This window comes from Rhamphochromis sp. 'chilingali' (assembly GCF_963969265.1).
Source record: "Rhamphochromis sp. 'chilingali' genome assembly, chromosome: 2".
Lineage (NCBI taxonomy): Eukaryota > Metazoa > Chordata > Actinopteri > Cichliformes > Cichlidae > Rhamphochromis > Rhamphochromis sp. 'chilingali'.
This window is the reverse complement of record NC_137930.1, coordinates 15,716,129-15,742,515: the sequence shown is the minus strand read 5'-3', so window position 1 is coordinate 15,742,515 and position 26,387 is coordinate 15,716,129. Positions and strand designations below refer to the sequence as shown.

The 26,387-nt window shown below is 39.6% G+C and overlaps 1 protein-coding gene across 6 annotated transcripts in view; it reads right to left on the bottom strand.

Annotated features, from left to right (window-relative positions):
• Nucleotides 1-4,161: 4,161 nt before the first annotated feature.
• fcho2 (FCH and mu domain containing endocytic adaptor 2) overlaps nucleotides 4,162-26,387 on the bottom strand; it is a 51,168-nt gene continuing 28,942 nt past the window's right edge. The window contains exons 9-31 of one of the 6 annotated variants that reach the window (XM_080876311.1): nucleotides 25,445-25,489; nucleotides 25,256-25,322; nucleotides 25,132-25,156; nucleotides 24,847-24,897; nucleotides 24,150-24,207; nucleotides 23,819-23,994; nucleotides 21,557-21,581; nucleotides 20,887-20,931; nucleotides 20,155-20,194; nucleotides 19,345-19,430; nucleotides 18,021-18,110; nucleotides 13,578-14,087; nucleotides 13,033-13,148; nucleotides 12,817-12,940; nucleotides 12,557-12,640; nucleotides 12,265-12,324; nucleotides 11,638-11,749; nucleotides 9,021-9,176; nucleotides 8,169-8,301; nucleotides 7,626-7,825; nucleotides 6,971-7,035; nucleotides 6,683-6,847; nucleotides 4,162-6,604 (exon numbers count right to left, since the gene is read on the bottom strand). In XM_080876311.1, coding sequence (XP_080732437.1) covers nucleotides 6,582-6,604; nucleotides 6,683-6,847; nucleotides 6,971-7,035; nucleotides 7,626-7,825; nucleotides 8,169-8,301; nucleotides 9,021-9,176; nucleotides 11,638-11,749; nucleotides 12,265-12,324; nucleotides 12,557-12,640; nucleotides 12,817-12,940; nucleotides 13,033-13,148; nucleotides 13,578-14,087; nucleotides 18,021-18,110; nucleotides 19,345-19,430; nucleotides 20,155-20,194; nucleotides 20,887-20,931; nucleotides 21,557-21,581; nucleotides 23,819-23,994; nucleotides 24,150-24,207; nucleotides 24,847-24,897; nucleotides 25,132-25,156; nucleotides 25,256-25,322; nucleotides 25,445-25,489 — 2,456 coding nt within the window. In that variant the 3' untranslated portion in view covers nucleotides 4,162-6,581. Of the gene's footprint in view, nucleotides 6,605-6,682; nucleotides 6,848-6,970; nucleotides 7,036-7,625; nucleotides 7,826-8,168; nucleotides 8,302-9,020; nucleotides 9,177-11,637; nucleotides 11,750-12,264; nucleotides 12,325-12,556; nucleotides 12,701-12,816; nucleotides 12,941-13,032; nucleotides 13,149-13,577; nucleotides 14,088-18,020; nucleotides 18,111-19,344; nucleotides 19,431-20,154; nucleotides 20,195-20,886; nucleotides 20,932-21,556; nucleotides 21,582-23,818; nucleotides 23,995-24,149; nucleotides 24,208-24,846; nucleotides 24,898-25,131; nucleotides 25,157-25,255; nucleotides 25,323-25,444; nucleotides 25,490-26,387 lie in introns of all 6 variants that reach the window. The other 5 variants (XM_080876306.1, XM_080876308.1, XM_080876309.1 and 2 more) reach the window with 5 other exon arrangements.

Sequence of the window (26,387 nt, the reverse complement as noted above, 5' to 3'; positions counted from 1 at the left end):
CATCTAAATGTGCAAAGAAGCAGAAAGGAAAAGGACTCACAATTGGTTGATTGGAATTCTGAAATCGACCAATTACAAAGCTCAATTATATTACTTCCATCTCACATTCAGGTTTTGTTTGTGAAAGAATGCATCCGTGCGAGATACATAATTGAGATACTAGATTCCTATTGTAGCTCTACAGGCTCAGACTAAAAAAAAGGTAATTGTCTGTTACTGTTAGCTAGACAAAAATTGAAAATTCTTTGTTTTTAGTTTCCTGTCAGATCTGTTATCAAGTTACATTCAATATTTTCTTTGAGAGGGGGAAGCAGTCGACAGAGTTCTGCTTGCTCAGTGGAAAATGTGACAGGTGGCCTCGAATGTGAGTACGACACATTCAGGGTTTGAGTTATTCTTAAAGGTCTCCTGGATTTTGGTACGAGCACGAGAAGAAGAGGAAAGGAATGCATATTGATGCCGTAAACTTACACCATCCTTGTTTATTCAGATGGCTTTTCTCATGGTGAAGAGGGAAATCAAATAGGCACATCAATTATAAATTGTGCATAAATGTTACTGATGTGGCTCTTGCTTTTCGGGATACTAGAATAACTCAGCTCTATGGCTCCAGTGGGCCTTTGGACAAACAGAAGTGTGATGGTGGACAGCAAAAACTAAATGCTCCCTCTGGTCTGATGGTTGCACGGGGCTGTTGTGACGTTAAGTTTCTCACAACCAATACCAGATGCAGACAGCTCGACTGTCCAGAGCAAAAAATGTTCTCCATTCCTTTGACCAAGAGGCAGCCCAGAATATAAATCCTTGTATACGCTTGTCTTCTTTCTTTTCCTTCCTTCTTATTTTTGCTATCGAGATATAATATGGTGCCGACAGTGTTTGAGTAGCACTGGTCAAATGCAATTGAGAACACTATCAATCTTCCCATCCAGCTCTTGGTAAGAGAGCATATTTCCACTCTGCTGTTACCCATTTATTTTTGGACCATTGTTTCAAAGGCTTCAGTTTGGCATTTCCACTGCTGCTACTTTGGTTAGCATTTTAAGCCAGATGTGACCATATCTGGAAAAGTGAGTAGTTTCTCACGTGATTTCACGCGCACTTGATCGAGTTACCCACCATGTTGGACATAATACAGCGTACGGTCACTAGGGAAATATGTCTACTCCCTGACTCGTTGGCGAATTTCGCTACATCAGGCTGAAGATACTGTTCATGAACATGGGCAGGGTAAATACACTACCAAAAAAACTGGTCAAACACTCATTTTATACAATGTAGCAACATTTATTTCCATCCAGAGTTGCATTCATTTTTCCACATTAGCGATGGGAGAGTCGGACTATTGCGTACTCTTCCCCAGCAACTCCCAACAGTTCTCAGCGGGGTTAAGATCTCAACTCTGTGGTGCTCAATCTGTGTATAGAAGTGTATGCAACAGCTCCTGCTCCCTGAACCACTTTTTCACTGTTTGAACCCGCTGAATCCCAGCATTGACATCTGGGAATATTCCCATGTCATCAGGGAAGAAAAAATCCACTGATGGAAAAACTTGGTCAGTCAATATACTCAGGCAGTCAGTTGACCCAATCTTCTATTCACAGCTTCAGTTATGTTTGCCAGCCTAAATATATTAATCAGTAATGAACTATTTGCCTAGTTAAATCCAGGTGGTGATTTTTTTGGGGTCAGGAAGTTTATATAAATCACAACCTGGAAAGTCCTCTAGGCACCACCAGACACAAAGTAATGTGTAATAAGCTAACCACTTTATAAGTGAGCGATGTGTTAATGTGTCCATGTTTGAACTGATCAGATAGTCTGATGACTTGGCTTCTGCGAATGGCTGTTTTCTGGGATTTCAGTGAAGCCAGGACATCTCAAGGCTAAGATTTACATTTTTATCCTGCAAGCATGTTTATGAATAAAGATCTTTTTAAAAGCATAAAAATGTCATCAGAGAATTTGCATTACAACAAATGTTTTCCATGTATTACAGTCCACATGGACTATGTTCTTGCATGCAACCAAAGCCTGCTCCAACGGTCAATAGCATTTGGACTACAAGCGCACTGCAAAGGCAAACCAGAAAGCTTCAGGTAAAGTTTCATGTAACACAATGTCAACATAGCTTATTCATATCTATTTCCGGAGATTTGCCATAAACAATTGCTGAACAGGATAGTGCCCACTTTTCAGTCAAAGCTGCAGTGCCTTTTATTTTGCATATTTTAAACTTCAATAGAAATTAAATAAATCATAAAAAAAAAAGACCGAAAAAAAAAAAGCGATTGAGTCACCCAAACATTGATGGGGACCTACAGTTTCTGGGACAGACTGGCTTCCTTTTTCATTTGGTTGCCACAAATAGACATTTTCTTTCTCCCTGAAGACATCAAGCTGTTCCAAAGTGCTCTCCCTCTCACATTATTAGTCTTCCTACCTGTTACAGCCCGCACACACACACACACACACACACACACACACACACACACACACACACACACACACACACACACACACACACACACACACACACACACCACCCCCACAGAGAGATCCGCTGATCCACTCTTGCTGTATACATCGTCTGGCCACACACAAGAGTCTACATATGGACCAACACACTTTTTGGATATAATTTCAGATCACATATCTTACTTTGGCCCTTCAGAAAATAACATCATACACAAGAGACCCTAAGATCTTTTCCTCTGTGTCTGAGTGAGGCGGACAGGGGGAGGCAGAGTCAACACTGATGGCTCGCACATGTGGCTGTGAAACAGGCAGCTCAGAGGCTGTATTTCAAACAGCAAGGAGGAGGTCTTCAGGCAGAGAGACACAAGGGATGACTGAGTGTGTAAATACGCACAAGGTGTTGATGTAGTGTCGAGTGTGTGCGTACAGTCATGCCTGCATCCTTCTAAGCACTGCATAAGGAAGTAATAACGCATGTAACCAGGTCCTTTATCTGGTTACATGCTCATCTTGCATCCTGATAGTTTTAATATAAACTTTTTGACATGGATTTTGGTTTTTCTCTTGCAATGCTAGATAGATGGGGTAAGGGTTGCAGGCTTTACAGAGCCATTTCAGTCAAAGACTACCTCCTCCCCCCGGGCACTGTATTTATCAGTTCAAGTCAATGCAGTGTCATTTTCACATCTTTCAGCCTTCATACTGAGCTCAAATTTCCACTAAAGCACACCCATCTGTCTCAGCACCAAAGAATAAAATGTTCACAGGAGGTTTGCTTATTACTGTGAGAACAGATCATACTCGTCTCAAAAGAGGTGTTTCTATTTGGCATTAAAATGGGATTTTTCGATAGTTTAATGGTTTGACATTGTATGGTAGTGAAGTTGCAGTAATTATCTAAAGTAAGTACATTTGCCAAATAGAGGCATGCAAATTTAAACATAAGATTATTAAGATTTTCTGTTTTAATTCCAGGAGTTTATCAAAAGTACTGAATTACATTTATATCTATATCTATCTATCTATCTATCTATCTATATATATATATATACATATATATATATATTTTTTATAATGAACAAACAAAAATAATTTTCATATAACAGTACATTTCTAATACTTGACTGCATTCATTGCAGTCAATGACTACACAAGCCTAGAGAGAAGACCCAACCGGTCGCAGCAGATGGCCCCGCCCCTCCCTGAGCCTGGTTCTGCCGGAGGTTTCTTCCTGTTAAAACAGAGTTTTTCCTTCCCACTGTCGCCAAAGTGCTTGCTCATAGGGGGTTATATGATTGTTGGGTTTTTCTCTGTATGTATTATTGTAGGTTCTACCTTACAATTTAAAGTGCCTTGAGGAGACTGTTGTTGTGATTTGGCGCTATATAAATAAAATTGAATTGAATAGAATCTATTAACATCACCAAATGCTGCATTTCCTCCCTGACGACGTTCTGTCAAGACTTTGGTCAGATTGAACAGCACAATCTGTCTCATGAGGCATCGATGGACTGAACTCCTTTATATCTTATCCCTCACAAATACCAACGCATGACAATAATTTTAAAAAAGGAGAGTAAAAATAACTAAAACTAACTATGCTAACTAAATGCACTGCAAAACCCTACATTCACACGTGTCAGTTTGAGTAAATACAATAATCAAGAAGTCGCACGGGACACATTTAAAGTAGTCATTTTCATATATTTGTATATGTTCATATATTATACATTTAATACAGGCACAATAAGAAATCATAAAATAGAGACAAAAAGTGGCAGAAATATTGGTAAAAACATATGAGAATCATTTACACAATCTTGCTCTTTTTAAACTCTGTCTGATACAACAAATAAAGAAAAAGAGTGGAAAGTGACCATAAAAGGAGCTTTGGGGGTACAATTTGAGTGTTTTAGGGACAGCAAGAACCAGCTTGCTGACACTGAATGCAGAATCTCCCTACTCTTTTTTTTTTTTTTTTAAACCAATGATACAACTAATTCAGAGGGAACACAGTGTGACACGCGATAGTACAATTCCAGGACTTTGTGTAAACTCATTTCAAATGCCTTCAAAATATTTGGCTTATTAAAGAGTCAGGTACAAAATTTATTTCTACAAACACTTAAATGAGTTTTCCTAATCTATTTAGGAAGTTAATCTTAAAGGCATTAAGAGTCAAAACTAAAAAAAAAGATGATTACATGAATCACCCTGGCCAGATATGATGACTGAAATAAAATAATCCTTCTATTTCTACAAGTTGCGAGACACTTAAATCAAGTATCATCATGAGCCTAAAACACCTGTAAACCAGTCAAAATCTACAATGAACCCGGTTCATTAGCACTGAGGACACAGTCGTATCTGAGAGGTCAGTTGGCCACGTGTTGCACAGTGTATCAATCTCCTCTCATTAAAGGTTTCAATAATTTTCAATCACAGCTTTCAGGCAATTTATCATTCATTCCTCCAAACATATCACATTCCAACACATTAACCAATTTCAGGACCATGCCAAGGATGAAGTCGACAGGGGAGGGGGGAAAAACAAGAAGAACAAAGGGCAAAATATTCAGTTAAGAAGTAAAACAGCCTCTACAGCACTATTCCTCCATTAGTAAAAGACAAGAAAGAAGCACCAAGAGTCAGTTGTGGCCATTTCCCCACACATCCACGTGTTGTTCACAGCTACAAGACGCTGTACTTTCCCCCCAGCTCACTCTGGGTAAGAAGCAGGACAGGCCAGTGATGTGCGACAGAGGCAACGGCAGTGCTGTGTGACAGTATCACTAGATTACTTGGTATTAAGTAATCATGATAAGGCATTTCAATCATTAATTTGGCCTCAAGGTGCTACTTTTCACCAACATCGTCTGCTGTGTGGTGAGAGTAAGAGATCGGATGAGCTTCAAAGGCTAAAAATTGATAAAAGAGTACAATGATTAAACTCAGTCCAAATGATCATTCGTTTCTGGAAGACACGTTACAAAGCGGAGACGTTTTCCCTTCGATATCCAAATAAAAGAGTAAAAAAAACAAACAAAGACATAAATGGCACGTTGTTGGTGCTATTCTCAATTACAGGAAATGAAAGGAACAGATAAAAGTTAGATTCAGGCACATTTCAATACTAACACAGAAGTATGTTAAAAAATAAATCACTGGCAGCTCTTACAAAAGCTGCCAACTTCAATTTAGAGAAATGTCCCTTGATTCTTTTTTATATCTATCTATATATAGATAGATAAAACATATGACTTTTGACACAATGTTTTACAGTCAATTAAAAGGCTTAAAAACACAAGGCATGACTAAAAGGGGGGTTTACAAAGGAAAATGTTAAAAATTTTTAAATAAGCACACTGACAGCGGTAAGGGTGATTGTTCAAAAGGACTCTGATATTCAACCACAGAGAAATGCAGCTTCAAACCCCAAACACTAACAGAATTTTTTTGCCTGTTGTTCCACAGTATAAGAGGAGGCACTGAGGTCAGATCATTATTGGTTTTGCTTCTTTCTTTTTTTTTTTGCATTTTCCGAAAGCAAAATATTTTATAAAGATTAAGCCTGTGCTGCAAGTCTGCGAGTTCAGATTTTACCTTCATTGCACCAGTTTTAAAAAAAAAAGTGAAAGTGAAGAAGCTGATTTGTGAGCCGAGTCAAAGGTGGTCGAGCAGAATATTCAGCATTATTATTTACAGTTTGGACAGAGAAAGAGAGAAATTGTTTTCTTTTATATTCCTTACAGGTTCTTGGAAATTATATATAAGAGCAAAAAGAGCATCTGAAAGGTTGTTAGTGCACTTTTTTTCTGTTTTTTATGATTTCAAATACAACATAGAGCCATAAACTGTTTCTGACTATACAAAAAAGGATTTGATCGGAAAGAATTATTAGACTTATCTACACATTTCCTGAAATCTCATCTTAGTTTTCTTTTCTTTTTAACAGTGTTCAATACTCAGTGCTGTTTAGTTTTGTAGTGAGAGTCTCGCTTCCTGGGTGTGACAGGAGGTGATCCAGAGGTTCAGGGGGCCTTTGCGAGTGAGTCGGCAGGTTTTGCTCTTGGGTTTCTTGGCGACCGCGATGATGGGTCACCTCAGCAATCTGCCATATAACGCCCTGTGGACAAAAGATGTGAAATTTGAGTCATTAAATAGTGCCACCTAGTACATGTAGACCATCAAGCTTTTTACACACCTGTGGCAAATCTCTTCTTGCTGAGGGAAAGTCTGTATCCGGCCCCCTGCAGCTCCATGTCCACTCCTGACAGGGTGCTCCCCTCATTCATAAACTGCACTGCCAGAGTGGAGGGGTGCGATGGGCCATTTGACAGTTCAAACTTGGCCCTCAGGGACCCGGCACCTAGAATCAAACACAAACGAGTAGGCTCACTTACAAGGGACTGATCCAGTTCTAGTGCTTGCTGCAGGATTTTGCACAAACTTTGATGCAAAACATTCATAAACTCAAAAAAAGATTTCTTACCATCGTTTTCAGACTTTTCTGAGATGTCAGTCAGCCTCCACAGACACTTACTCTGCTCTGAATTCCTAAAAATGGAATAAGGAAATAACACCCTATAACATCACGCTTTAATGATTGTAGCGTATGTATATTTGTGTGCGTCTTTCTCCTCCTAGATAAGCAGACCAATCTTGATGAAACTTTGCATAAACACTGCCCGGAGCATTGAAAGTGGCATCATCTATATGGTATATACAAATATTTTATACAAATCAAACTATTGTGTATATTTGTACATTGTTTGTTTGTCGACTTTTAGTGTGTGCGTGCTACCTTGATTTAGTTTGTGGATGGTCTATGTTTCTTCCACATCGTATTTTCACAGACAATGCAAATTTTTAATCTTCTAATCATCTATATTGATGATTTATCGTTAATTTTACAATAATATTTACATTATTTTGATTCATTTTTCATATTACATATTTATATTCTGACAAAATATCCCATCTGACAATCCATGTAAGACTTCTGTGCCATTGCATGACTAAAGTGCCACAACGGCGGCAGTATCATAGCAACAACAGGAGGGGGGTGCAAGTCAATCAATACTGCTGGCCCATAACAATTACATGTTGCTCTCCTGCTAACGGTGCCAAGAGGCACTACGTCTCACCATATGGAGTTAGGCAGAGACTGCATGTTGGTGACTCCTCCATCAACAGGCACTAAGATCTGTACGTTGGTGAGTGGACTGGGTGAGTCCATGGACTCGGGGTTGTAGCGGTAGTCTATCCGCAGGTCCGTTGTACTTGCTGTACATTTCCAGTATACGGCCAGGTTTAGCGGGGTGGAATGGATCCCATCAGACATCACCTGGACACATCAATAAAGAATATGTAGCAATTTTTCCACAATATTACATCTCTGTGTGTTATCCATTTGTTGGACTGCTATGATGCTAGTTTTTAAGGAAGTGTTTTTAAAAATGCTCTAAGTATTGGTATGCAATGTTCTATGACCACAGTAACCCACACCAGGGTGACCACCACCGACAGGTTCAGTGGATTAACACTGATCGTGTCGTGATGATGCAATGCTTTGCTGAGAAATGTTGGATTCTGAAGTCTTTTTCTTCTCTTTCAGAAAGAAAAGTCTTAGCCTGAAATACAATTATCATATCTGGTTTATTTTTTTCATGCAGTTCTTGCTGACTGACCTGGTATTTCAGGATGTCTACATTATAGTAGGAAGCTGAAGGACTCTGTTCTGAGGCTTTTCTGAGGTAGGACGTCAGTGCTTGCATGTTGAACCAGAAATCCTTGGAATCTGAGTCACTTTGAGAGGGATCACTAGAAAAAAGCAAAACAGTCAGAAAGATGAATACACACACATACACACAAGTAATAATAATCACAGGCTCAATTATTCATTGCGCTTCTTGGCTTTGTGTGTAGAGCTCCAACAGCTTGGAAAAAATGACCCTGTTATATCCAACCAGCTACTAAATCATGAATTCCATTTGATTCAGTTAGTCCTGCCATGTGGTCTGAGGATAACCGAGAGGAACCAGAGCGGGAAATGTTCAAATAAACAGAAAAAAGATGTGGTTCTTCATTAATTTTCGGGAACAATACACTTTTAAAATAGAAGCAACTAATTTGGTACCTTATTGAAGCTTTAATTAAAAAGCTTTGCCTGAGACTGAAGAAGTAAGATGTGGAATAAGATGTTGAACAAATAAAGTGTTGAATGAGCACTGTCTGTGACCTTTTTTTTGTCCTTTGCCATTTAAGGCATCTTTCTGAAGAGACACAGGCTGCTGAGAACCTGGCTGTCTGGTGGAAAATACTTCCCTGACAGCTTAATACTAGGTTCATGTCAGATTACTAATTGAATTTCCTCTCACTGACGCAGACTGCATTTCCGTGATTCTCGCTCATATCACCGAGTCCAAGGTCCTCTTTCACTCTATCACTGTCAAGTTATCGATTCAACAGCTCAGCTAAGATGGTTAATTATAAAGCAAAACAAAACCGGGTTGTACTTTAGCTTTTTCTCGATACCTCACCTGTATAACAGCTGTTGGTTGGGTAGGATCTGCTCCAGCCTGCTGGTGTTCTTCAGCTTGAAGGTGAGGACGGCTGGGGAGGGGTTGGTAGTGAACACCTTGATGATGCCCATTGGAAACGACAGTGTCATGTCTCCAGTGATCTTCACAATGCACCTGTAGAAAACCACCAATGGTTTAGCATGTTAAGCTGAAGTGAACTTTTTAATAGAGACTTTTTCCCAAAGTGCACAACAGTCGCATGTAAAACCAGTAGGACCAACATGGCTCCTAACTTTTTTCATCAAATACTACTATTGTCTTTAATATTTAATTATTTTAAGCTAACAACTTGTTTTGTAATGGTAGTTTTACTTTTAATTAAAAAGTAATTTTATTCATAATTTCAGCTAGCTAATTTACATTGTTTATCCATTAGGTTTAGCAAACTGTTTAATTTGTACACTTAGCTAACAATTTAAATGCTAACCACATTTAATTTTTGGGGGGAATTTTTGTTTAAAAACTCCAAAAAACAAATGTACTCAATTTCATATATTAAAATTTAAGCTAGCTATTAAATGACTTAAGTCTACCAAATAAAACGTGGAGCGACCCACTGTGGTGACCCTTTGCAACAGTGGAGCAGCTGAAAAATTAGCTTTTTATCCATCAAGTTTAACTAACTAGGGCAGGGATAGCTCAGTAGGTAGAGTGGTGGCCTCATGATCGGAAGGTCGGGGTTTCGACTCCACTGAACGGCTACCCTGAGGTACCCCTGAGCAAGGTACCGTCCCTACACACCGCTCCCCGGGCGCTGCACTGGTGGCTGCCCACTGCTTCACTGGGTGAATGGGTTAAATGCAGAGGAACTATTTCCCTATGGGGACTAACACGCACACTTTTTTTTTAAACAATATATTCTTTTTACTCATAATTTTGGCTAACTGTTGATGCCTAACACTAGAGTAGCAAGTCCCGCAACTTGCGACTATAAAAATAATATATATATTGGTAGATGAACTGAATTTTTTGCTGTCAGAGACTGACTGCAAAAATCTGTCACCAAACAAATGTGGCCGACTGCAATCACTCTCAGAAAAACTGGCAAAGGTTTGCTAATAATTGCAGTCTATCAATTTAATAAATGCTTACAGACTGCTGACATGTTACATTGGAGCCAGTATGCAGTAATGACTGCAACTCAATAAAGGGACTCAACTCAATTAGTTGCCAAATAGTTAAATTCTGGCTCTATTCCTACAGAAAAGCTGCCAAAAAGCCATGTCATTTTGCAGTGAAATTGCACGTCAAAATGTCAGTATTTATATCTGTGAAAGCACACTATTGGCTAACAATTAAAAGGTTGGCTAAATTCTTTGTGAACTATTTAAATCATTCATTCAGATTTTTTCCACTACATCATCACATCCTCCTAAATAATTCTTCTTGGCCACTACTATTTATTGCTCATCCATTACTGTTAGTTACTATTACTGTTTTTGCTTAGTTCTTCAAATAAATCCACAAAAATGGACCGCACATCACTGCAAACAGATTATGATTTATACAACCATCACCAACACGCCATCATAACAATTATCATTTTAACTTTCTGGTACATAACATTACAGACAGCCCAAAATGAGTTACAAGCTGTGTAGAAGTCCTTGAGGAACATCTTTAACACAGAGTTCATCTGTTAGTTTTTTGATTATTCTACGAGTCACCAAAAAGCTAGAAAACTTCAAAACGAGCAGCCCCCTGGTTTTGTACACCAGCCAAAGATTTTCTATTTATTTTAATCTAATAATATAAAATTTAAAGATACACCTTTGAGAACCTGGAATTAGCAAATGTATTCAATTATCTAATCATTTCTTTAATATAAAAAAAATCTACAAATGACAAATTTAGTCCAGTTGCAGGTCTTTCTTTAGCACTAGTAATTCATGTTTTAAATAACCACAACAACGAAAGCTCTATCAAAGACAGGAATAGCTTGCAAACATTTTTTTGTGTAAAACCATGTCACGGCTTGTTAAAAGAATATTTTTCTCTTTAATGTATATTCCCGTTGGAGATTTGTGTTTCAGAAATTCTATATACTTTGAGGCTCTAATGTAGAGCCAGTGTAGGGGTGAAAGGTGTATACTTTTAGCAGAAGTCTGGCCTAAGTTGTGGTGGTAATGGCCCACAGTAGGTCTCAACCTTGTACTCCATCTCTGCTCCATTGCTTATGAAATGTTCCATTTGCTAATCCCTGCAAAAATAAGCCTTCTGCACAGCAGCAATTTAACAGCAGTTAACCAATAAAAGGCTGTATGTTTTCTCTGCCCCAGACTATAATCTGCTCCACGGAGGTTATCCACTCTGAAAGAATGGTGTCAGACTAACGCAAAACATTCCACACATGCAGAGCCAACGGGAGATAACACTCAGCAAAACGCAAGTCCAAAGGCTCATGGAGTGTGTACTGCACATTTGGCTAGGTACAACCATGTATACCACTGTGTACTGTATAACTCACAGCACCAACTTGAACATGTTATTGTTCAACTTCAAATAAAAACAATGTCTGTATGACCGCAGGTCCAAGTCCGGGTCTTGGAGCAGCAGGAGGTCATGTGAGACTCACTTAGTGGGATCAGCTCCTTTGAAGTAAGCATTAACCGATTCTGTGAAGGCCACAGCAATGGGCAAAGCATCTTGGGATGCCAGGGTCACAGGGCTGGGACCGCGAGACGTCCCTGAGAACGAGAAAGGCACAGAGTTAGAGGTCTGTTGACTCAGCTGCAGATCAGACTTACACAAGAGTCCCAAAGCTCACATCAGAATTAGGAATTTTTGATCATGCAAAGGTGCACTATATAATTATTGCATTTCATAAGGTCAGCCATCATACACTGCAAATCAGTATATTTAGTTATTTTTCAGTAAGAGGATGGGAGATTGTTTAGATGCTTGTGGTGCTTACGTTAAAATACTATAAGTAATAAGTACTATTAGGCAGTCAGGACAATCTTAGACAGCAGTCAAGTTATTCCTCGCTATATCACTTTAACAAACAAATATTTATCAGGTTAGGAGCTGATCCTGACAAATGTGAGAATCAGGTTTAAAATGTCAAAAACAAAACTCACAAACAAGACAGAAAACTGCAACCACGGCAAAGCAAGAGATTGGACTGTCCATCCATCCGGCCCATTCAGCAGACTGGTGTTAGTTTTAGCTAAGAGCCCGCTAATATGAACTTCAACCATACCTGCTGGAGTTTCACACCGCTTCTCAAAGGTAGGCAGCTTCGCTATGAACATATCATCCTCTTTATGCCGAATTAAAGGCATAAAAGAGGGAAAAGAGGAGATACACAAAACCCAGAGAGAAGAAATGTGAGGAAGTGATGCAAAGCACAGTTCCTATATATGTGATGATGGCAGGTGAGCCCTGAGCTGATCAGTCTGATATAACTGCATATAAAAATGATAAAAGTCAGTGTAATGCATGTAGAGTAAACCCACAGTGGTAGGAGGCAGGAAAAAAAAAGGAAGACTCACTTTGGTTTAGTGGAAAGAAAGGAGAGAGGGAGAGCAACTCTGGCTCTGGGGAGGAGAGGGGGAGAGCAAAGGTGTGCTCAGCTCCTGTAAGGAGAGGAGTGAATGAAGGAAAGCGAGGGCGGGGGGATGACAGTGTACACTGTACTGCAAAGACAAAAGGATGTGACAGACTGGTGAGGAGCTGAAGAAAAGGAGGATAAAAGAAAAATTATTACAAGAAAGAGCCTTTAAATACGTGTATACTGAGGGAGCGTTCCTACCGACAGTGGGGGTGTTGCCAGCACTGAGTGAGGCGTTGGAGGACAAAGAGGAAGAGCTCTCTGCCCGGGCGAGGGGTGCAGTCGGAGTAGGGCTAGATGCTTTAGGTGGACTGAATGGCCTTACCTGCGTTAAAGGGATTCAGATAGATGCCTTTTAGAATATATGGATATAATTTGAACAGCAATAAATGTATGCAACACATATGTTTCCATTACAATTTCATTGATTCCTGTGAGTTTTCCAGCCGGGAGTTTGGGCCTGGAGGAGGGTCGTGGAGGAGGCACCAAGGCTCCAGGTGCCAGAGGGGTTGTAGGTCGGTTTGGTACTGGCACTAAACACAGAAACACATATTTGTTCTGGTCAGTGCTACTTAAACTGCATGAAAACTGGGTATGAAAAAACATCTTTATACTGCATGAAATTCATACAGTTAGATACAGCAAACTCATGCAGCATGACCTCTTTTTTTTTTTTTTTAAACACACAAGTGCAAAAAAATTAAAATTAAATAGCAAAAACAACAGAAAACAAGTAAAAGACATTCCAAAATAAATGGCACAAAATAAACCCAAAGACAAACAAGCAAACGGAGTCATGAGTTACACAAAATAACACAAAAAAACAGAAAACATTTGCAAATAACATGTAACCTCCACACTTAATCATAAAATAAATAAGAACTTACATTTAAATAAAAAGAAAATATCAAAATAATCTAGCAAACCTCAGGCAAAAGGCAGCAGTTTCTAGCAGCAGTTACCATTGAATATTTTGCTTGTTGGAGTTGCAGCCCTATCTGTAATCCCAGAGAAGACATCAGTGAAAGAGAGGCTGCTGTCATCTCGGCTGCTCGCTGCTTTGTAGAAGGCATCAGCAGACTCATCGGACAGGAAGTGACCTGACCTACTGGAACCTGACTGTTTTTTTTGAAGCTCCTTCACAGATGACCCAGAGCTCTGACAGCGAGGTGGAGGTGGAGCAAAATTATCACTGAAGGCAATCCACTGGCTCTGGGCCCAGGAAACAGAGGAGAAGGTGTCTGCGCTCTTTGGAGGGCTGGGTGTGTCTGAGTTTTTGATGGGGTCGACTGGCTCAGTTGGCCGGGTGATGGGGGCACTCTGGGCCCTCGCCGGTACGGGCTTAAGTGCTTGAAAAGGGTTTTCTGGTGAATCCCAGGGAGAGGACGTAGATGACGAGAAAGAGTAAACATCTTTGGACTGCTGGCTCTCTGCCAAGGGAGGGTAGCGCTCCCGTTGTGGCACTGTCTCAGCTGAAGGGGGCAACGTGATTGACAGTGGGAGGGTAAACATGACAAATGCAAAGTGGTTGGGTTTAGACGGACAGACAGCAGATATACTCTAATGCACAGTTAACAGTAATAAACTGCATATTTTATTACTTACTATTTATATTTTATAAATATTTTAACAAAAATCAAATATAAAATGTTACCGTTAACAGGTATTTGTATTATTATTCTTATAGTTAGAAAAAATGTGAGAATAGGACACACACACACACACACACACACACACACACACACACACACACACACACACACACACACACACAAAACATAACAGCATGATTTAGTATGTGTTCAAAGTAGCATCAAGTCAATCAGCTGAGAATGGGGACATTATCTATGCATTGCAATCTGAACAATAACTTGAAATTGAGCAAATTTTAAACGTTTTTTTAACTGTTTTTTCTGTCGACTGACTAATCAGACACACTGAGCATATCATTAGTTCACGTTGGACATTAAGTCAGGCTTAGCTGACCACAATCCCGGCCCACATCAGCTGATGGCTCAGCTGATACCAATCAGCATCCAACTGGCAAATCTCATTTACGACACTCTGTATAAGCTGCTTTACCATGATGCACACTCCGAGCTGCTTTGCAACCCACCCTGACCCCAGCTCCTCCTTTCATGCTGTGTCTGACTTCATCAGTGTCAAGCTCTGATGTCATTGTCTCCTTTTCTGTGCTGTACTGTAGCCTTGCTGCTCTCTTCACCTCCAACTTCAGATGTAAGTGCCTGGATGTGTGGGGAGGTCTCAGGACAGAGTCAAACACCAAATAAATTACTGCTGGTGGAAATAAGTAGGTTGTTTTGACTATAGAGGCCCTGACTGAACATTTGGCTGTTTTGTGATGCAATCTTGTTCCTGAAATAAATCTTAACTTTGCATCATGTTAATGAGACCACTTTGGCACTGTCATTGTACCTGTATATGATTGTTTAACCATACAGCAAAGAATACGGAGAGACTTATTTTGTGTAACGGCTCAGACACCCAGGAGTAAGAAGAAAAACAACTTTCTTGCAACAAGCAAAAATCGGGGGTTGCACAGCAATTTCATTGAGGTTTTTGTTGCTGTTGCCTGTCTCATTGGAATGGGGGACTCCGCTTAACCGGCTGATAGTTAGTTGTATTCTGGTTACATTCTTATATAAAAGTAAGGTTGCAAAGCTCCTGTGTCATCTTGCCATAAATTTTGGTCATGCCACAGCCTCCTATCACTGTTTTCCATAGTGTGACTGTAGCACAACGACGCTTTTATGCCTGCTGTGTGGTCCCTGGCGAGTTGCACCATACAACAGTTAAGTTAACATTAAATAATGTTACTCCGGCTTTCACAAGCTACCATTTCAGCTGGTTGCACAACTCTCGATTTTTCTAGCCTGGCATGATGTGCTGCTGCCGACAAAGTGGTGGGTATACCAAGACTTTAATGATCCAAAATGAAAAACTAATTTTAAAGTGTAACCAATTTAAATTTATGCTGTCTCTAAATTCAATGATCTTTTGACACATAACGTATTAACTTGTGAAAGTTAATGCATATCTTTTCTTCTCCACAAAAGAAGTGATTCATCTGCTTTCACAAGTTAATACATGACTTTTTGTTGACATGAAAAGCATCTACAATTGATATTAAGAATTACAGTGGAAGAACAAGCAGGCAGTAAAATGTCTATTTTTTGAGGACTGTAAATTGTAAATGTGAGAATATATGAAAGCTGTTTTTTATGACTCCAATGTCTTTTTTTTTTGCATCCAGCTTTTAATTAAAGTAAAGAAAGTCTGGAGAAAAAAAAAAGAATTACAGTGGCTTGCAAAAGTATTCGGCCCCCTTGAACTTTCCCACATTTTGTCACATTACAGCCACAAACATGAATCAATTTTATTGGAATTCCACGTGAAAGACCAACACAAAGTGGTGTACACGTGAGAAGTGGAACGAAAATCAGACATGATTCCAAACATTTTCTACAAATAAATAACTGAAAAGTGGGGTGTGCGTAATTATTCAGCCCCCTGAGTCAATACTTTGTAGAACCACCTTTTGCTGCAGTTACAGCTGCCAGTCTTGTAGGGTATGTCTCTACCAGCTTTGCACATCTAGAGACTGAAATCTTTGCCCATTCTTCTTTGCAAAACAGCTCCAGCTCAGTCAGATTAGATGGACAGCATTTGTGAACAGCAGTTTTTAGATCTTGCCACAGATTCTTGATTGGATTTAGATCTGGACTTTGACTAACACATGGATATGTTTTGTTTTAAACCGTTCCATTGTTGCCCTGGCTTTATGTTTAGGGTCATTGTCCTGCTGGAAGTTGCAACCTCCGCCCCAGTCTCAAGTCTTTTGCAGACTCCAAGAGGTTTTCTTCCAAGATCGCCCTGTATTTGGCTCCATCCATCTTCCCATCAACTCTGACCAGCTTCCCTGTCCCTGCTGAAGAGAAGCACCCCCAGAGCGTGATGCTGCCACCACCATATTTGACAGTGGGGATGGTGTGTTCAGAGTGATGTGCAGTGTTAGTTTTCCGCCACACAGCGTTTTGCATTTTGGACAAAAAGTTCCATTTTGGTTTCATCTGACCAGAGCACCGTCTTCCACATGTTTGCTGTGTCCCCCCACATGGCTTGTGGCAAACTGCAAACGGGACTTCTAAAGGTTTTCTGTTAACAATGGCTTTCTTCTTGCCACTCTTCCATAAAGGCCAACTTTGTGCAGTGCACGACTAATAGTTGTCCTACGGACAGATTCCCCCACCTGAGCTGTAGATCTCTGCAGCTCGTCCAGAGTCACCATGGGCCTCTTGGCTGCATTTCTGATCAGCGCTCTCCTTGTTCGGCCTGTGAGTTTAGGTGGACGGCCTTGTCTTGGTAGGTTTACAGTTGTGCCATACTCCTTCCATTTCTGAATGATAGCTTGAACAGTGCTCCGTGGGATGTTCAAGGCTTGGGAAATCTTTTTGTAGCCTAAGCCGGCTTTAAATTTCTCAATAACTTTATCCCTGACCTGTCTGGTGTGTTCTTTGGACTTCATGGTGCTGTTGCTCTTAGACAACCTCTGAGGCCGTCACAGAGCAGCTGTATTTGTACTGACATTAGATTACACACAGGTGCACTCTATTTAGTCATTAGCACTCATCAGGCAATGTCTATGGGCAACTGACTGCACTCAGACCAAAGGGGGCTGAATAATTACGCACACCCCACTTTTCAGTTATTTATTTGTAGAAAATGTTTGGAATCATGTCTGATTTTCGTTCCACTTCTCACGTGTACACCACTTTGTGTTGGTCTTTCACGTGGAATTCCAATAAAATTGATTCATGTTTGTGGCTGTAATGTGACAAAATGTGGAAAAGTTCAAGAGGGCCGAATACTTTTGCAAGCCACTGTACATCTATTTACAGTTGCTTAAAATCTGAGTAAATTTCAATTACGAGAAGACAATCTACTGGCTATTGTTACATTCACTTCAGTGTAGCACTAACAGGACTGTGAATATTCACTATAGCTATCAAAGAGCTTTAGTTACACAGAAACTCTGTGTATCCACAGTCTGTAGCCTAGCCTGTTGTCGCATTCTTACAGAAATACCACACATATTTGAAACTAAAACATATCCTCTTATTAGCAATAAATGTGCCAGGTGGTGACCCTGATTTTAGATAAGCTTATGGAAACACATCCTGATTATCATAGGCAGCATGAGTCACATGTGAAGTAGAATGCACTCCAAGGTTTAGTTAAGATGAAATGGAAAAAAAAAAACCCTTATATAAAGATATATGCCATGCAAAAAGAAAAAAGAAAAAGAAAAGCGGTTGATGTCTGGTGCTGTTTGAAAAAAAATTAATTTCAGCTTCTCTCTGATGAACAGGGCAAACAAACTTTACCTGATGTCTCTGGCAGAAAGACATCTGAGTCTGAGTCATTCACCAGAAAAGGTGGAGATGGAGGGTTTGAAAAGAAGATAGAGGCAAGGTCTGACAAGAACAGGTGAAAATAATCAAGCCAACAATAAAGCAAGTCATTTAAAAGAAAAAATGTAAAGAATAACATTATAATGAAACAATAAAAGGAGAAAGTAAATGGACAAAAACTAAAAACACAATAAAATCCATGACCACAAAATAAACAGACACGTGCCATATATATTTACATAAAATAAATAAATAAAATAAAACCCTTTAAACACTTCTCAGATTACACTTGTTTGATGTGTGATGTGTGCATATGGGGTTGGTAATACCACTGCAGTGTATAAACTGAGATTTAACATGCTGAAAGCTGGGATTTAATTCCCGTCAGTGTATCTTAATCAGGGCACTTTTTGATGCTATTTTGACTTTAAAGCCAAGACCTTTGACAGTAACAAGATTCTGTTTGACAACATACGTGCCAGCGAGCTTTATAGCTGACCCTTTGACCCCAACTAGGTGCCAATTAACTGTGGATTATGCTTAACCTAGGCAATGGGTCAATGACAATGTCACTCTCTTTAAACATTGGTGTTGCACATGTAAATCCATGAGAAACAAGCTAAATGCTGGTGAATGTGGTGATGTTAAATGCACTCAAATTTCTTGCGGGAGGGTGGAGTGACTGTTTGATTTGTAGAAAATGGTGAAAAATTACACCGGGAAAATGCAAAGTGGGGAAAAAGCCTACAAACTCTAATAATTTGGTAATTTTAGGCTTCTGTTTCCGGACTAAACTAAAGGAGAGTCTTCAAATTAAGTAGCTCGGAAGAAAAAACTGAGTGACAAGTTAATGAGTAAAAACCTGAACTGTTGTAGCATAGCTGCTTGTTGAAGTTAGACTACTCAGATTTTCATGTAACCAGAGGTAATATTTGAAAAGCATTCTCAGTCTGCAGCAGGCCCTGGGTTAATTGCATGCAGTTTTACTAAGAGGATTGGCATTTCTCTAATTGAAATAACAGTCAACTGCAACTTTTTTACCTTTGTTATAAATAAATGGATAATATGTTTTATTTTTTATTATGGAAATAAGGCAGTGATAGTCATATGAAGCCAGATCCCACCCCACACGGTGCCCGCTGGACAGTCAACCACTGGAACAACTGTTCCATCACTACTCGTTTGCCACTCACTATTACCCAGTTTCTGTAATTTAATATTTGCAGGAAGTGATCAACTTTAATTATATGCTTCTGCTGTAACAAATCATTTCAAACACAAACTGTCTGTGGGTTACCTGCCGATGATGACACAGCGGAGGAAGATCTGATGGCCTGAGCTGGACTTAAAGGATCCAGAGACAGAAGGTCGTTGTTAGTCAGCCTGCCGTAGTTACGAGAGAAAGAGAAAGTCAAATAAACGGACGTCACCTTTCTAATATAAAGCAGCACATTTAGATTCAGTATAAAACAAGAAGCACTCAGAGAGCGCGAAACCTCCACCAATGCAGCTCTCTCTCTGGGCAGTGTTTACTTTTAAGGGAATAGTATTTTATTTTGGATATGTTCATTTTGTTTTCTTTGTTCTTTTGTAGTGCGGTAAAAATCAGATAAGAGCAGCATGACAGATTTTAAATAGGTCTATATAGCATTATTTATCACTTTGATCTTCAGATCACAATCTACTGACCTTGAAGGAGAGGTTAGAGGTCAACTGTGACATGATATTTTAAATCTTTGCATGGTACTTTCTATTTGCACACTACACTTGTAAGAAGCATAGTTTCTTTTTGTCAAGTTGACCTTTTGGTGTATGTAAGCCAACTTTCAGTGGATGGTTAACATCACTCCACTCTACACTGTTAAAAAGTTTTACAATAGTTCCTTTAACACTTTTCGACCTATTGTGTTTACAGACAGAATGACACAGACATAAATGCTACCAAAAACATAACCTCCTTGGCAGAGGTAATAATAATAATAATAATAATAATAATAATAATAATAATAATAATAACTGAAATGTTCACAGACGGCGCAAACATAAAGAAAAATATGATCATTGGCACTGAGCAGGCAAAGGTTTGATGTTTTACTCCAGTACTCACTCGAATGATGTTGGCACTCTGGGTTTTCCTAGCTCATCACCTGAAGCAAGAGAAAAACAAACAGAAAAGTCAGGCCCGCAGTTCTTAACAGAGTGGTGACAGCAAATACACAGCAAGTTACTCAAAATCAAATTTAAAAAAAGATATTTGATAATTAAACCTTAAACCAGATTTTTTCCCCATTAAAAAAAAAAAATTAAACCACCACCTACAGTACCACTGAAAATATATATATTTGCAGTAAGGTTAGATACAGGTGTTTAATTTTCTTATTTCTGCTTTGTAAAATGTTTTTTTGAACTTTCATCCAAATACTGCAAAAGAGTTAACACAGGAGGTTATGCTGTATGTTCAATATGGTGGTACCACTTTAAAACAAGGGATGAAGCAACTAATCAGGAAATGCCCTGTTCTTTTGTTCCCCTGCTTTAAAGCGCTGCCTTACATTGAAAAGATCCATATAAGCGACCTGAAGCAGCACTTCAAGCACTAGAAGTAAAAAGGTACTGCTGAGAGGACCCAGATTTAAAACCACACGTGTATTTAAGTCCTTCAAATTCAGAAACTGAAAGTTTTCAGTGAGTCAGTGATGTTAGCTGGGGGGTCAGCTGGCTTCAGAAGCTGTATGAAAGGCTCCCAGGAAGGGACAGCGATGAGGGCTGTGGAAGACATTTTAAAAGTGGAGGGGAAGGAAGGGTTGCAGGCCAACTACTGTAGTGAAAAAATACTCACCGAAGCCCTTAGTCTTAGACCTTACTGTAGACACTCCTGTGATCCCTGAGCGCATGTAAAGTATACATCTATCAATGCTACTAATTTTTGCAAATTGATGTAAATGCTATCAGTGTGTGGGTTGCAGAAAGCGAATGGGATTATCATTAAGTCTCATACAAACACTGACTATAAAAACAAAGTAATAAAAAGAAAAACAAGATAAAAAGAAGATTAAAAAAACTTTCTGGGTGAATAATCAGTGCTTTTACGCTTCTTTTATCAAAGACCTCGTGGAGTACAACAAACACGTTTTCATAAGCTCTTGGGGACATACACAAATTCAGCAAAACTCCCACAACTGTGCCAGCTTGCAGAAGGGAAAAGATAATTTCTGACATGTCCAAACATAAACAGTTAATTAAGCAATTAATCTTATTTGTACCATTGGAGGGAAATATCCCCCGAGCTCAGATTTATAGAAGGGAACAGTTATTTACTTTTTCTTGGGATGTGTTGGTTTTGGCTAGATTTCTGGATTTTCCATCTTAAAGACAACCCCTTTAAAAACAACCCGGGCCAGGAAAAACGTGGTCGAGGAGTTGTGCAGTCGAGCCCCCCTCCACTTCATCCTTCACAGTCATGTAGCAACACAGATAAAGAAAAGGTCTGGAAGAAAAAAAATACTCACTGGACTGGTTCCTCCGCATCTGTCCCTGAAAGCAAAAACAGACAATGATTAATCAAAGATGCATATATCCCAAAGCCAATTACTAACCGATACATGTCAGAACTTTGTTTACTTGTTAACAAAAGGACAAAAAGGACAAGAAAGAGGTGTTCGCGCTCTTCAAACTGGACTTCACGAAGGGAGAATTGATCTACAAAGTGCAATGCGATGCTGAATGGATCCCTAACTTTCTCTGGGGATTAAAAAAAAAAAAGCAAATACCTATTAAAATACGTGTTAACACTGGTCAAAATTGTATTATTAATTATTCCCAATGGCAAAGGGAATTTTTTCCACTTAGAGTTCAAGACAGTAAATCACAGGACTACTCTCGACTCACACATACCAGACATTAAACCTAGGGTGAAAAATTCAGCAGCACAAAACCGTGTACGTAATCCCATATAACGATCAGTCAGAGACAGCACAGAGCGTGCCTCAAACTCTTCACCAGCTTCCTTTACAGATTCTTTTTTTTTCTCCTTTTCCTGCGACATAAATCTTCCCGGGTCCAACTGCGTTAACACAACCTATGTGAGATGCACTCTTCAGGTCCAACACTTTCGGCGAAGAATTTATTTCTTACAAGAATAAAGGTCAGGTTGGAGACGGGGGGAGACAAAAAAAAGAAACAAAATGGGTTTAAGGAACATAGCAAAAGCATTTAACTGCCGTTGAGCTGCGAGGCCAGGGTTTAGTCCCACAGGCGCTAAGCGGCAAATGGGTTCAATTATGGCTATTGCTGGCCACACACACACACACACACACACACGACTTCCATTGCTATTTCAATAAAGGGAACACCGTGGAGGGGAAACGAAACAGGAGGAGAAATGAAAAAAAAAAAGACAGAAAAATGAGCACTGATGGGGGAAGAAAATCTATCAATAATTCACACCAGATGATGCAATGTTTGTCATCATCTTGGATGGAGTATATGTTTTCAGCTTTGTGTAAATATAAAATAGGCAGAGGGAGCAGAAAATAAACAAAAGGAGGGCATATACAATCTAAAGACTACGCTGGTATTTCAATTCAAATCAGTAGTGACAGAGACGAGAATGTAAGGGTGGGTTTAACTACAAATCGGTGACAGACAAGGTTTGAGGTTAAAACTCCCAATCGAAATTATTTATTTTTTTGCACTTAATAGAAAAAACATCTCTGTAAGCTTGAAAGTTATCTTTATAATTAATGTCGGTGGGGGGGGGGAACATTTGTCAAAACTACGTAACGAACCCCATAAAGTATTCATAAATAACCACAACAGAGTCCTGTCTAGAATAAATGGGCTTCAATAAAACCCAAAGACTAAAACCAAAGAAAGAAACGAGAGGGGGGAAAAACAGAGTGAGATACGACGCAAATGGCGAGGAGGAAAAGCAATGAGAGCTGAGGCTGAGAGAGACGGCCAAAGTTGGGAAAGAGGATGCCGTGACAATCGGTTAATGGTGCAGCCAGGGAGCGAGGCGGGTGAAACCCACTAGACCCCCTTAGCAACACTGAGCGTGCCCCTCTCGGCCGCTCCACAACACTATTAACAACAGCAGCTCAGTGCACACAGGCTGTGCGTTTGCACACAAGCCGTAGTGGTTTTAAAGTTTAACGACAGTGGCTATTTTCATGGAGCGCCAGAGAGTGATTCAGAGACTGAGAGATGATGAGGGACAAGGACTTGAATGGAGAGCTCCATGACTGAGGTCACAGATCGTGTGTATGTGTGCAGACTGCAGAGCATTGCTGTAAAACATTCCCTAAAGAGCTGAGAGTGTGTGTGTGTGTGCGCGCGCGAGAGTAAGAAACAGCAACATCACACACTTAACTCAAAAATTGTTTCTGAGTTCTTAATATTTGAAAAAAGAAGATGAAAGAATAAGTGATCCTAATGTTGCTTGATATTAATCTAAATTCTAAGAAAAAAAGAAAAAGAAAAAATTGCACAAACATGAACCTCAATGAATAAGAAAACAATATAGCATGTAAAATAAACATAAAGCTTTTCAATGTAAAAAATAATAGCTTCAAGAAAGAGTAACCAATGGGAAACACCTTTGATAAATGGCAGTTTAATCTGCCCTACGAGGGGACGTTTTTACATTCTCGTGATGCCCTCTAGTGTTACACAAGCAGAGCAGCCTCCTTCTGCAGCAGGGCAAGGTAGCAACAAGTTTATCTTTGAGGATTTTACTATTTGGTGTGCTATCAGAGTGTCACGAGCCGTACCGAGGTTGAAGGCGACAGGATGATGTTTCCAATGGAGGCCTTGAGCTCATCGATGTTGGCTTGGTTCTGATGAACGCCGTTGTTTGGCTGAACGGGCTTGATCTGCACGTGGAACTTCCTGGGTTCGTCTTCATCCTCCGAGTCGCTGGACGAGTAGAAGGAATTCTCTTTGGCATGTGAGCAGAGAAGTTAAGGAGGATAATGGCAACAACCTCAGATCAGAAACATGGGCATAAATCTGAGTTTCATTTAGCCTTGTTTAAAAAAAACCTCAACAACTCCAACGTGCCTAACAAGCGAGCCTGGCGCTGAGACAAACAAAAAAGGATATCGTTTTCATTTACTTCTGGTCTGATGCAGAAACCCTCTTCATCAACTTGAGGAACATTCTGCAAAAACACAAGCAGGATACGATTTTCCTTTCTTCCACAATTTATTTTGAGTTAACACAAAGTTAATTTTACAGGATGAAATCCTTTGTTAACGCATCTTTTCTTTATGCTGCTCATTTCAAACTAGATAAAAATAACTTTATTTTGTCAATTTGTTCAGAAAATTGCTAAAACTTCATGTTAAATTGTAAATGATACATTTTAAAAAGAAGGTTGATTAATACCTAACTTCAAAAGGCAAAAAATTCCAATTAAGTCTAAAATGGTGTTTTTGCTTAGATATAAATTTGTTGTAAATGAATGGGTACAATCATTCATGTTGAGGCTTTAAATAATAAAAAATATACTACAATTGAAAATCAGTACACATATTTATAGATACATAAAACAACCTAAAACAAATAAAGACCGGGTTAAAGGGGTGATATTATGGTGATTTTTCACTATCTCATCCTACACAACCAAATTTGAGAGCCCTGTAAATTCAGCGGAATCACACAACACCTTATACCATTAGGGACACGTTTTGTAGGATATTAAGATTTTTAATGCATTATCTATGTCGGTATGAATATTTGCTGCGCATGTGTTAGAAAGAGACACTATGTGTAAGAGTGACGTTAATAGCTTGCTTACAGCATTCTGGATGTCTGCAAAGTATCCAGGCGGAGCACCATTGGCGGTGTTCTACAAGCACAGAGAGGGATGAATACATGAATACGTGAACAAGCACATCCACAAAAAACCGAAACGAACGGGAACAGAGAGATGGAGAAAGTGACCGGAAAATCATTAAAACAGAACATGGCGATAAATGAACGAAGATGTTTTCCACCTCCTGCTGTCTGAAATCAAGATAACACAACAGGGTGAAACTCAAAGATTATAGTCGCGGTCTGCGTCGGTGAAAGTTATACTCACAGCAGCCTCGACTTCTGTCGACTCCCTGGAAGACACAAATGGTCACGTGATCATGACTAAGAAGTGAAGATGAGTGAAGATGCATAAATTGTGCTGTGGACTGGAAATACGAGTCTCTACTCACGTAGAGTCTGTGTCCTTGTCTTTCCTCCGACCTGGGATTAATAGTTTTCTTCTTCTGGGTTTGGCTCCTTAATACATATTTAAAAAATGAAGAGCTTTAACCACAGATTTATTTAAAAAGCATCAGTTTTCAGACATATTTAATATTTGTGTCCCTCAAATGTGTTTCTTCTTTTACAAAAAGGCTTACCTTCAGCAGCAATAGCTACATTGCACTCCTCAAACTCAATGGGTCCTAAAAAAAAAAAATCATTTAGGTTCATTTGACATACAAAGGGTCAATGACCCACTGCTGTGAACGTTGTGAATGTGAATCACGCAATGATCACACAGACACACACACACACACGCAGTCTGCCGTGCAATGCAGCGAGTGTATACAAACAAAGCTAGGCTGCTCCCAGAGGGCAGACAGGGTCAATAGCAGAGTCAACTGTGTGTCTGGTGGCCCTTACAGAGATGGCACAATCCCTCCTGGTTGACACGAAGCCCCACTCTACACCGTCACATAATCTTCCTCACAGAGAGACGCTTCTAAGCACAAAACCTCACCGCAACCATGAACCAATTCCAAATCCTTGCAGGAGCTCGGGTATTTTCAGCAAGCGGCAGGTGTGAAGGCTAAACTGCGGTGAAACTAAACCCGGCCGCATGACACACGCACAGTTACTAAACCCTACTACGAAAAAGACAAGCGAGTGCAAGATTACATGCGCTGAAGTGTTTAAAGACACTCAGACAAATCTGCTCTTGAGCTTTAAGTAACGCCCTTTTCTCCTTCACTCCCACATGTAGAAAACGGCGAGAGAAAGAACAAACCATAAACAAACAAACATGATCGACTGAAATCGCTGAAACATCCTTGGCTAACAGGCAAATCCTTAAATCGGTTCCAGCAATTGATCAGTGCATCATTTGGAGTGAAACCAGCCATGAATTTATATGGACAAAAACAACAGCAACAAAAAACCAAATAGTTTTTGGCTATTTGGGCACGTCATTTAAATGATGAGAAAACAAAAAACAACAACGTTTACGCCTAATTTACTCCTCGTCAATTATGCATATTTGCCTCTAACGCCCTGCACTTTGATTGTCACGCCGAGTAGGCACTCACACACACACAAATGAGA